Source organism: Lactuca sativa, chromosome 9 (assembly GCF_002870075.4).
Source record: "Lactuca sativa cultivar Salinas chromosome 9, Lsat_Salinas_v11, whole genome shotgun sequence".
Taxonomy (NCBI): Eukaryota; Viridiplantae; Streptophyta; class Magnoliopsida; order Asterales; family Asteraceae; genus Lactuca; species Lactuca sativa.
The window spans coordinates 185,069,715-185,081,511 of record NC_056631.2 but is presented as its reverse complement, the minus strand read 5'-3'; the positions used below and the strand labels follow the sequence as shown (position 1 = coordinate 185,081,511).

The window sequence follows — 11,797 nt, the reverse complement described above, 5'->3', positions numbered from 1 at the left end:
AATTTTGAAATTAAATTTTCATTTAATGTCTCTTAATAAATAAAATATCATATACAAAAATACAATCCATTGCACAAAATATAATGTCATAAAAATAATCGTTCCATGGAAAGATAAAACAAATCAATAAAAGTTGTAACGGAAATTTACAAACTAATTAGATACAAGAAATATGAAAAACTTGAAATCTCTAAGATTAATAATTCTAACAGAAGCTTCACGTGAGATACATACAGTTGGACCAGTAAGCAAGGATGTTCCCGAATCCACAATAGCAGCAGAAGAACACGTACACGATATCTTTTGCAAGAAGGTGCCGGTCCAAAACTACTGTTGAAGGTTGCCATGATAGCTGTTAAGATTTAAGCATAACAAGAAACCAATCAGTGACTATAATAAGCTAGAAAACAAGCAACTAATAAACAAAATAAGCAACTAATTAAGTCAAACTATGACTATCTATTGTTCATACAAGAAAAAGAAGGAAAAAAATGTTGATTTATTGTTGTTCATACAACACTCTCCAGACAACACTTAATTGAAGAAAAGAATAAGGCTAAACTTACAAAGAAAAAGAATTCAGGAAGAAGACAAGTTTGAAAGCATACATAATAACGTTTAGCCAAGCAAGTGTGATCTACCTGTAAAGTTGAAAACGCAAAATTCTGAGTTAATGACCTAAATACCCTCAGAATCATAAATCATAATAACAAGTAACAGACCTTGTAGGAGGCAATGCAGAGGTCTGGCCAGATGGGTTTACCTGGCAAAAATGTTGGAGCACCAGGGATATTCTAATCACATGGATCCCAATGACCACCATCTTATCATTCAACCAAGCTAAGAGAAAGCTATCAACCCCTACCATATATATATATATATATATATATATATATATATATATATATATATATATATATATATATATATATATTTAAAAATTAATTGAAAAAAAACTTGTAGTGTTTCTGTTTCATCATGTATTAAAATAGCATGAACGGTTGTACCTCTCCATCAGGTGAGAAGCTCAAAACAGAAATTGTTGTATTCCCATGCATATAATATTATCCAACAACTATAACACATGCATATAGTATTACAAATTACAACATTACCCCTTTCAAAAGCGAATGTGCTTCACTTGACAAGAATCCTGGAAGCTTTATCTTGTCATTCACTATTTTCTCCTGAATCTTCTGTCTGTTTCCACCTCTAAACGAAGGCTGCAAAGATACAATGTCGAACAAAATTACATTATTACCCTCACGCTAAAAGTAATGGGAATTTAATAGTGATTTATTAAAAGTAATTAAGGGTGACAACACACCAACATTTCCAGAAAGCATTTCATACATTAAAATTCCAACACTCCACCAATCAGCGGCCTTATCATGGCCCCTCCCTTGTACAATTTCAGGTGTCATATATTCTAATGTCCCACACATGGAATTTAACCTTGTGCTTTCATCAAATTGCTTTGCTACCCCAAAGTCAGTCAACATAACCTGAATAATAATAATTCAGTAAAGTTAAACCAAAACATTTTACCACAATAATAAACATCATCTTTTTAATGACAACTGCCAACCTGGATGGTTAATACAAGTGCAGGGTCAACAGCCATTGCTTCATGGTCAATGTTGTTTAATGTCTCACCCGATGCCTCCCATGTTGAGGAGTTTGCTTTCACTTGACGGCTAGGAACAGTACGGGGAAGAACACGAATAATCTTCAACATAATACAATCCTTGGTTGTATCATGCTAAACAGTAGTAGAACAGTAACTTGTAGAAGACAATGTAAAAGAAGAAATTGCAGAAAAAACATTGATCTGATAGTGTGTAATTAGATTAAAGATTATGAGAAGATAATCAAGTAAACCTTGAGTTGCTGGATTTGGGATCTTAGTTGACTTCTTTCAATGCTGGTCAACGAACATGAAAGCACCGGTTTTTTAACTCCACATTCTCTCCCCAATTCTTCTTTTGAAGGAACAAAAATATTAGAAACATACCTTATATTTAGTAAGGAATGGAATATGGGAAATCATTTCAAAATCTTCAGTGTCTGCAGCCATCACTACAAATTCAGAAAACCCCTATTCAGGTCCCTTGTAACTGTTTGAAAAAAAAATAGAAGTTAGAACCAACATTAAGAACAAAATATCAAAAATAAATATCAAAACAAGTCAGAATAATATTCACAAAGTTGATAAACTTTGGTTAAGAAAAAGAACAAGAAACATAGCCAATTTAGTTAGGCATTGATGTGGTGAAGAAAACCAAAGGAAATAATGGAAATTTTTTTTCAAAAGAAGCTACAGGGGGGAAAAACAGTTTTCGAGTCAGGGGCATCAAGGGAATTTCTCGAAAAATGAAGGTTCAGGGGTTTTTGCTGGAAACCGCAAGCAGGGGCAAAAAGGGAATTATCCGAAAATTGGAAATTCTGGGGCTTCTGCTGGAATTCGCTATGAGGGGTGTAATGGGAATAATCAGGAAAATTTGGAATTTAGTTTTGATAGAGGTGGGAAGACAGGAGGTAAAAATGGGCAGGGGTATTATGGGAATATTCAGCCAATGAAAGGAAAGTCTAATGATTCAAAGATTGAACAGGGGCAAAGTTGGAAAAGTAACAAGGTTATGGGAAAGAACAAGGATGAGGGTGATGTTTCGGAAGTCAAAGGGTTTGTGGGGAATAATTCTATGAGTCGGCCTGACCAGGAAGCTAAAAAATCAGAAGCAGGGGTGATCTGGAACATCGAATTGGAAGGATTGGGACAAAATTCTTACCATACTAGTTACCAATTCAAATATAAAAATGATCTGGAACATCGAATTGGAAGGATTGGGACAAAATTAGCGATCAATACGAACTGAAAAACAAATTTAGCGAATCACTTTGTTCTTCCATTTCTGTCGAGGCGATGCTTAGGGTAACAACAAATTTAGCTCCTGTTTCATGATCACGTCTATTTTCAAATGTCCGAAAAGGGTAACAACACGTATTACAGACTAATCTACAAAGAAATTTATCCGAAACTAAACTCACAAATTACACTGAGAAGAGTTGTACCTGAACGAAATTGGACATCAAACTGGTAGCTGCAGCGACGATGAGCAATGGTCTGCGAGGATCTGTAAGGCGGAAAGGAGAAGAAAGCGTAGCGGCGAGCACTGGAGGAGATGAGGTTAGACACAAACGGTGGAAGAAGGCGGTGGCGGGGGCGGAAGTAGTTGTACAACAGAGTAGGGAAGAAGATAGAGGATCGATAAGCGGAGGAATTAAAGCCATCTTCGGTGGTGTTTGTCGGTGTGTTGTTAGATAACAAGTGCCGATCGATCCCCAGTGGAGATTTCACGGAAGCGGTAGGAAAAAACGAAACCCTAATACACGCCTGGATCGCACAGTCGATAAAATCGCTCAACATCTGCACAATAAATGAAAATCGTTAGAATTCGAAAACATGTGCACAATAAATGAAAATCGTTAGAATTCGTTGGCTGTAAATCACCCAAAAAAACTATAAAATAACATACAGTTTAAGAAGCAATTAGCGTTAATTTTGAATTGGGGAAACACACCTTAGTTCTTTTTTCTTCGCCATGGAAAAGCACACAAACGGAGGATAAAAAAGAAGCGGGTTTTCAAAATTTTGGGGATTTCATTTTCCCCAGTATCTACTAAAACCCTGGCCTAGCACGTGCTAGAGAGAAGGGAGGTGGCGATGGCTTAGGGTTTACAGAGAGACGGGAGGTAGAGAATGAAGGGAGATCTAGAGGAGAGAGTATCAGAGAGAGGAGAGTGGATTGCAAGGATGAAAGATAGATAGAAGATAGAAAAAAAAGGCGGGTTTTCAAAATTTTGGGGATTTCGTTTCCCCCTTGTCTACTAAAAGTGTGTTTCATTAAAATTATAAAGCGACAGGTAAAGACGACGCGCGTTTAAGATAAAGCGCCCTCCGTGTTTTTAATTTTTTTTCTTGAGACACTAAATTAAGGGCACGCAGTAATGCGTGACGTAAATCCTAAATTTTTTTGAAGAGATGACACTATTTTAAGGGCACGTCCTTTTGCGTATCATTAATCAGCGCGTGTCGTAAAAAGCACGTCATTAAAGGTCTATTTTCTAGTAGTGATCCTTGCTCCTTCTTCAAGCTCTTTTCTTTTTTTCTCACTAGAATAACACACAAACACTCTCAAAAGGCTTTTAGAACACAAAGGCACACAAAGGGAGCTAGGGTTTTTGTGGTGGCTAGGTTAGAGTGAAGGGAGGCTGAACCAACAGGGGTTGTGTTCTTTATATAGGGAGCAACTATGATTTTTAGGGTTTAAGGATCTACACATGTACGATGGGCGTACTCTCGGTACGTTGGGCGTACGTGATTGACCTCCGCGCTTCCTTTCCACGAGTATGATGGGCGTACTCGACATTGTACGCCCTGCGTACGCAACTCCCTCAGCCCACTAGCAAGGCCTAAAAATCAAGTCCAACCCACACCACAGCTCACCTTAATTATAATGAATCGCAATAATACCTGGAAAATCCTGGATACTACAAGGTGATCAAGATTGTCCGGGGGCAGTTTCTGGAGATGTCGGGTCTATTAAGACCGCCATGGTTGAGTATTTCGACGAGCGCCATGCAACCATTGTCGAGATGGTTGCCGCGGCAGCTTAAACAACTGTAACGACGACAAGGGGAGGAGCTGTTCGAGCTTCCTAGTTTTGGGACATACTCTGTTGAGCAGAGGGCTGCAGTTATTTGGGATCGGGAAGATGATCTGTACTTGTTATATTTCCGCGGGTTGAGTGGGAGAGGCTAGCACGTGGGTTTCTAGATTTGATAAATGAACCTTCTCGGAGCGGGTGTTACACCTGTTTTATTTTTCAAGAAGAAGGACGAATCTTATCAAATATGCATAGACTACAGAGAGCTAAATAAGTTGACCATTAAGAATAGATATCAGCTACCACGAATAGACGATCTCTTTGATCAATTGCAATGGTCTATTTACTTATCTAAGATCAACTTGAGATCAGGATATCATCAACTTCGAGTAATGGAAAATGGCATTCCAAAGATTGAGTTCAGAACACGCTACGGTCGTTATGAATTCTTGGCCATGCCTTTCAGATTGACCAATGCCCCGACTGTCTTTATGGATCTTATGAATCGAGTGTGTAAACCCTACTTGGATAAATTCATGATTGTATTCATCGACGATATTCTGGTATACTCACGAACCAAGGAAGAGCATGGACAACACCTTTGAGTAATCTTAGAGTTGTTCAGGAAAGAAACGTTGTACGCCAAATTTTCTAACTGTAAATTTTGGTTAAGAGAAGTACGCTTTATTGGGCATGTGGTGAGCAGTAAAGAAATTCATATCGACCCTTCTAAGATAGGAGCAGTCAAGAATTGGGAAGCACTGAAGATTCCAAAAGAAGTGTATCAATTTCTAGGATTGGACGACTACTACAGGAGATTTATAGAGAATTTCTCTCGTATAGCCAAACCCCACATAATGTTAACCCAAAAGGAAGTACAATTCATTTGGGAAGACAGGCATGGAGCACCTTTCCAAAAGCTGAAGAACATGTTGTGTAGTGCACCAATACTATCTCTTCCAAAAGGTAATGATGAATTTGTAGTATATTATCACTTACAATGACTATTTAGTCAAATATAATCTCCCATATTAGAATTTATTGGCTCGAGGCTTTAACGAAAGGAAATGTTGAAGAAGAAAGCCTTAGAGGTATGGAAAGATAGCTCAAAGTAAAGGATGATGGAACGAGATATTTCATGAACCGAGTATGGGTTCTGAAATATAGATCAACCAAGGAAACTAGTCTTAGATGAAGCTCAAAAGACTAAGTATTCCATTCATCTAAGAGCGGACAAGAGGTATATGGACCTAAAGGCCCATTATTAGTGGTCAAACATGAAGGTTGAGATTGTGAGCTACGTAAGCAAGTGCCTAACATGTTCGAAGGTCAAGGCAGCACATCAACGACCCTCAGGATTATTAGAACAACCAGATATTCCCAAGTGTAAGTGGGAGAAGATTGCAATGTACTTTTTCACCAAGTTGCTAAAGACTACCGCAGGTTATGATACTATATGGGTAGTTGTTGATAGATTAACCAAATATGCCCACTTCATACCTATAAAAGAGATGGTGATAGGCTATAATTTAGTGGTTTGGGCTAGGCATTCTCATGTATAGGTCTTGGTAGGGTGTTAGAGTGTATTTTGGTGGTTGTAATATGATTGTGGGTGTGTGCGGCTGTACACTTGTGTGCTGCTGTGTGTGGTATAAATAGCCTGTGTCTGTGTCAGTTTTGGTGTGACGCGTGTATGTGTTTCCATTGTGTATTTGACATTTATATGATATAAATGTGTGCATGCTTGGTTTAATTCATATTCTACTCCTTCTACACTCTAATTGATTGCAATATCACTTGATCATTGATTTGGATCTAAGAGATTGGGACTTAAAATTAGTATCAAAGCCTAATCAATGTCAATTGGATTTTTGAGTGTGATGTTGAAGGTGTGCGGTTGGCTGCTGAAGGTGTGTGGTTGGTTGTGACAACCCGAAATTTCTATTCTGTACAACATTTCAATTCAATAGAAGTCAGAACTATTGCTGCTAATTTTCAAGCTTTTTGGAATAAGTTTGAGTATTTTAAGATTAGCACTTTAGGAGATATCAGGAGAGAGGATGCTTAAGGGTTTATTGTGCAACAATAATACCCCAATGATCCAAGAGTTTGGAGTTTATGGCCTAAACAAAAGTATTTACAGTCGTAAACCCTAAATTGGGGGTATATAAGTGACACTTAGTCATTATTTACCCTTTTTCACAAAATCAAGATCCAAATCTCAATTCTCTCTCAAGTATCATCCAACAATTCTGCAAGATCTTCAACTTTTAAGTGTTTCTAGCCCTATTAAGTTGATATATTACTTAATCTAGTGATCTAACACACTTCCATCCGTGAAATCATTCCAAAAGGTTAGATCTTCAAGTTTCACCAAGAACACCAAGAACACATACTAGTGTTCTTGGACTTTTAGCACCTTTTCAAGCCTCTATCTTGTAAGTAATTCTATCCTAGAGTATCTTATGGATTGTTACACTTACATACATCAAGAAACCACCCAAGAAACCAAGGATCAAAGGTGTTTACGGTTCAAGATGTTCTTGAACCGTAAACCCTATAAAGGGGTGCCAAACTGTGCCCTAGTCCCTCCTAAGCCCTGGAAACTTGCATAGATCCATTCCTTGATGAGTTAAGGGCTTGAAAAACATCAAAAGACCATAAACCATAGGGGGTTACGACCGTAAACCCAAAAGGAAATGGTCCAAGAACCGTAAACTCCATTTAGGAGTGAAATGGTGCCCTAATCCCTTCCATAGGCTTATACTTCAAGTGGTAATGCTTCTAAGGACTTGTAGAGCTTCAAAACAACCTATGGTCAAGGAAGCATGAGTTTAAGACCATAAACTCATGAGTTTACGACCGTAAACTCAATGAGTGATGGTCACAAAACCGTAAACTCATATCAGGGGTTACCTTTGAACCTTAAACTCAATAGCAATGTCCTACAACACTTTGATGCAATCTTAGGGACTTATAACAATTATATAAGGTGTTTAGTATGTCCTAGGATGTCTTAACTTTGTTGATTAGTTGTTTTAAGACTAATTGGATTCTTATATGTGGTATTATATGTTAACTAGGATCCTTGTGTGTGTTCAAGACTTCACTTGACACCTAGCAATCATGTTTCATCAGTTCATCCATACCACTCACTACAGGTGAGTTCATACCCCTTAAATTGACCTTTTAAATGTTTTTAAATGCTTTTATCGGGGGGGGGGGGGGATACAAGTTGAATAGTTTTAGTTATTATATCAATCACATGTGATTAATAACTACCAAACAAGTGGTTTTCTTACTTTTCAAACTGTGTTATCAAACTGTTTTGCTTCAAACTATTTTACAAACTCTTTTGCTTGTCAAATTCTTTTACTTAAACTCATTTATACTTTTATATTGTCCAATGCATGCCTATGTATGTATAGTTATATAAGTAATGTTTAAAGTACTTAGGAAGGCTAGCTCGCTTTATCTCCTTTTGCTCGTTGGGATGTGGCTTTAGGGCATCGGTTATCCGTCCGAAGGTCGTCTAAGTATTAGTTCTATTATTATGTATACATATATAGACATAAAAGTTCTATCAGTCAATTCAACACCCTTGGGTAGCAAGGGTATACATTCATATTCATACGTAAAAGTCATATTACTAGTAAGCTACGATAGGCGTAGTTTAGGAAGTTACTAATACTATTACTAGAACAAAGAATCATACAACGAGTCAGTTCATTCATGAGTCAATAATTGCTAGATAGAGAGAACACACAATACAGCTAGTACACACAGTACATTTCAATACTTGCTAGATAGAGAGAGAACACACAATACAGCTAGTACACGTAGAACATTACAATACATACAGGCTAGACAGAGGGAGAACATACAATACAGCTAGCATATTCATTACATATAGATTCATGCAGTTATGTGAGCCACTAAATGGGGCATGGCACTACCTACCATGACCGTTGTTGTATCCAGAATCTCCTTAATTGGGGAGCGAATGAGTTTGCGTACAGATCTATACTGGATTGACTATCCTACACCTTGCTGCTCGCTATAGTGGGACTTGCAAGTCTACGGGTGCCAAATGTCATTTCTTACGGCGTCTTACATCGTCGTTTTACTAGAGTCGGTAGCAGGATACAGGCCGATCACATGTTACTTTAAATTACAATTGGTTTAAGGTAGTTAGTACAGAAGTAGTTACTTATTACAATACTACAGTACTATAATATTTTCCCTTTACATTCACTTCGTGAACATTCACATGATGCACGGTAATGTAAAAACTATATTTTTGGTTAATGATAGTCGGATTTGGGAAAATACACACTCTTACAAGAGACACACACAGACACTGGATGTCTTGGTAAAGGGCTACTTTTAGTAGGAAACATAGGGTTTTCTAGGAGAGTTCAAAACATCTTAGAAATACTTTCATACAAATACATACACTAATATACTTATGATCTCACCAGCTTTAAAGTTGATACTCTCTTTCAAAATAACTTGTATTCTCAGGTCACCAGTAGACAGGTACTGGTGCCAGGTTTAGAGAAGATGGTGCTCGTTCAAGACTCATCTTTTATTTTGATATACATATTTTTGGTGTCTATATAACTTGACAGAACACACTTGGATGAAATTATATTATTAATGCAATGGATGATGTTGTTTCTTGTTTACTACTATTCATTGTTGTGATACTTTACATGACGTCCTCCGCCCCAGAAAATTTCCATCGTTCATGGTTTCGGGGTGTGACATTGGTTGCTGAAGGTGTGTGGTTGGCTATCGAGTGTGTGCGGTTGGACGTGTGCGACTAAGAGTGTGCGGTTAGTCGTGTACGGTTAGGTGTGTGCGGTTAGAAGTGTGCGGTTAGATGTGCGGTCAATTGTATGGTCATGTGTGCTATCAGGTGTACGATTGGCGTGAGCGGCTAGGGTGTGCGGCTACACTCATCTTGGTTGACAAATTTTTATTTTTTTGTTGTTTGTTGTTGTTCCATCAAAATGGATTCTCAAATTCAAACACATCACCATGAACTGGACTCTGTCATAGGCACAACTACACGTATTCCAAGACTGTTGTCTGTAGATAGGTTTCCTGAATGGAAATACCGAATTGAACAGTATATTAAAGTGAAACATTTCAAAGTTTGGTGAAGTATCATCAAGGGTCCAGTCCGAATTACCACCACTGTTGCAGGACAAAAAATTGACAAAGCAGTTGAGAACTATACAGATGAGGATTTTGAGAAAGTTGAAGAAACCCTTGAGGCACAGCTGCTGCGATTCACAACTCCCGCTACTGAGATGAACATATCTGGGATCTTTTTGACCAAGTTCAAGATAAATAAAATGAAACTGAATGCTCTTCCAAAGTCATGGGACATGAATGTAGATGTTATTAAGAAGACCAAGGATCTGAATCGTCTCACTCTTGCTGAAACAATGGCGATCATCAAAGCGAATGATCTTGATGATAAGCAGCGAGAGATTAATCATGTGAATTTCTATTCGACTGCAAATCTCGGGATTTCTTCAAAGAATGCTCTTTCATCATTTATCTCCTCTCCAGGCCAAGCGTTTAGTGTTCAACAACCACAAATTCAGACTTTTGATACTCCATCAGCAAAATCTCTTCCTGCTATGTCATCTGTGTCTCCATCTGTTGTTATACAATCTATTCCCTCCTCCAATATGCCAGTTGTGGCTTCTTCCTCGAACTCCAAAGAAAATGATGAAAATCTTGCTCTTGCCACTAGAGTTGTCAACTGTTATAATGCTGTTTTAGCCAGAGAACTTCCACCTCAACTATCATTCGCCAACCTGGATCAAATTCATTGAGAACACGTGGAAGAGATGGATATTACATGGAAAATAGCTATGGCAGTGTTCAGGGTGAAGCAGTTCATAAAGAAGACAGGAAAGAATCACTGGGGAATGAATGCTGACAAGAAAGTGGGATTTAATAAAGGAAAGTTGCGATGCTTCAAATGTCACGAGCCATATCATTTTGCTCGTGAGTGCCTGAAACCAGATCGAAGGATGAAAAATGACAGAACATTGGTTGCTGTGGGAAATAATCGTGGAGGTACCACGTTCAACAGTGAGACTGCAATGGTTGCTCAGTCTTTTGACTGGGAGGATCAAATTCAAGCCCTGGATATTTCAGGACCTGAAAATTCTCACTTAGCCCAAGTAAGTGTTGATGTTCCTGTGAAGAATGATGAGGCTGATCCTGAAGAAAGGATGATGGAGCTGCATTTTTCACTGACGATATCTTCTACTTCCGAACCCAAGAAATGTGAGGTAAGTTTACCTTCTTGTTCTCAGGCATGTATTGATTGTGTTAAGATACTTCGTGACGAAATAGAATCATTATGTAGAGAAGTAGAGGACCTTAGATATGAGGGTTATCAACTTAGAAAAGGACATAAACCCCTAAAGGCCCAGTTAGAAACAAAAATCAAGGACTTTAGGAGACTTCAGGAAGACTACAGTAACAAATGTGAAAATTATGATTATATCAAGAGATAGAATGCTGAGTTAATTACTGAACTTGATACATTAAAAGGCAAGTTTGAATCTACAAATTTTGATTTTAAAAAATTTGATGTGTCAAGCGAGGTAGTTGCCAACTTGATTGACCATTGCCTGCAGTTTAAGCGAAACCAGCAAAAGGGTCTAGGATACGATAATGTACCTCCTCTTTTTAATCATACATATCAGTATCACCCTTTAACTAATGAGGAAATTGCCAACGAACCATTCATGGTTTATCGCAAGCCATCTGGTTTTGTTTCTGGAGGATTTATTAATGTTGAAAATACTAACATTTCTACTTCCCCTGCAGATCAATCCTTAGATCAATCAAAGAACGAACTTGAAGGATCTGTTTCTGATGACAAAACTGAGTCTGAATCTGATGTTATTGTTCCAAATAAAGAATTTATGGTTTCTGATGTTAAAAATGACAATGTTTTTTGTGATACTTATGCACCTGCTGATGCTAAATTAAGTTTAAGTGTTTGATGAGTTATTTGAAAATTCTGATGTTTGTATTGCTTCTAATGAAAACACACCAATTCCACATGTCACACCATCTGATGCACCTTCACTTAT

General features: G+C 37.8%; 1 protein-coding gene across 1 annotated transcript; it reads right to left on the bottom strand.

Moving 5' to 3' along the window:
* Window positions 1–1,103: 1,103 nt before the first annotated feature.
* Window positions 1,104–2,077, bottom strand: LOC111913745 (serine/threonine-protein kinase AtPK2/AtPK19). The gene is made up of 4 exons (XM_023909448.3): window positions 2,015–2,077; window positions 1,589–1,729; window positions 1,332–1,505; window positions 1,104–1,223 (listed from the first exon to the last, which is right to left on the bottom strand). Exons 1-4 carry the CDS (start codon window positions 2,075–2,077, stop codon window positions 1,104–1,106), a joined length of 498 nt encoding a protein of 165 aa, XP_023765216.2.
* Window positions 2,078–11,797: the final 9,720 nt, after the last annotated feature.

Excerpts from the sequence above, each read along its gene's own strand:
- LOC111913745 (XM_023909448.3), bottom strand. The coding sequence starts at position 2,077 with ATGGCTGCAGACACTGAAGATTTTGAAATGATTTCCCATATTCCATTC. Across the intron at positions 1,506-1,588 it reads CACTTGTATTAACCATCCAG|GTTATGTTGACTGACTTTGG; the intron begins GTTGGCAGTTGT and ends ATTATTATTCAG. Across the intron at positions 1,224-1,331 it reads ATGAAATGCTTTCTGGAAAT|CCTTCGTTTAGAGGTGGAAA; the intron begins GTTGGTGTGTTG and ends GTATCTTTGCAG.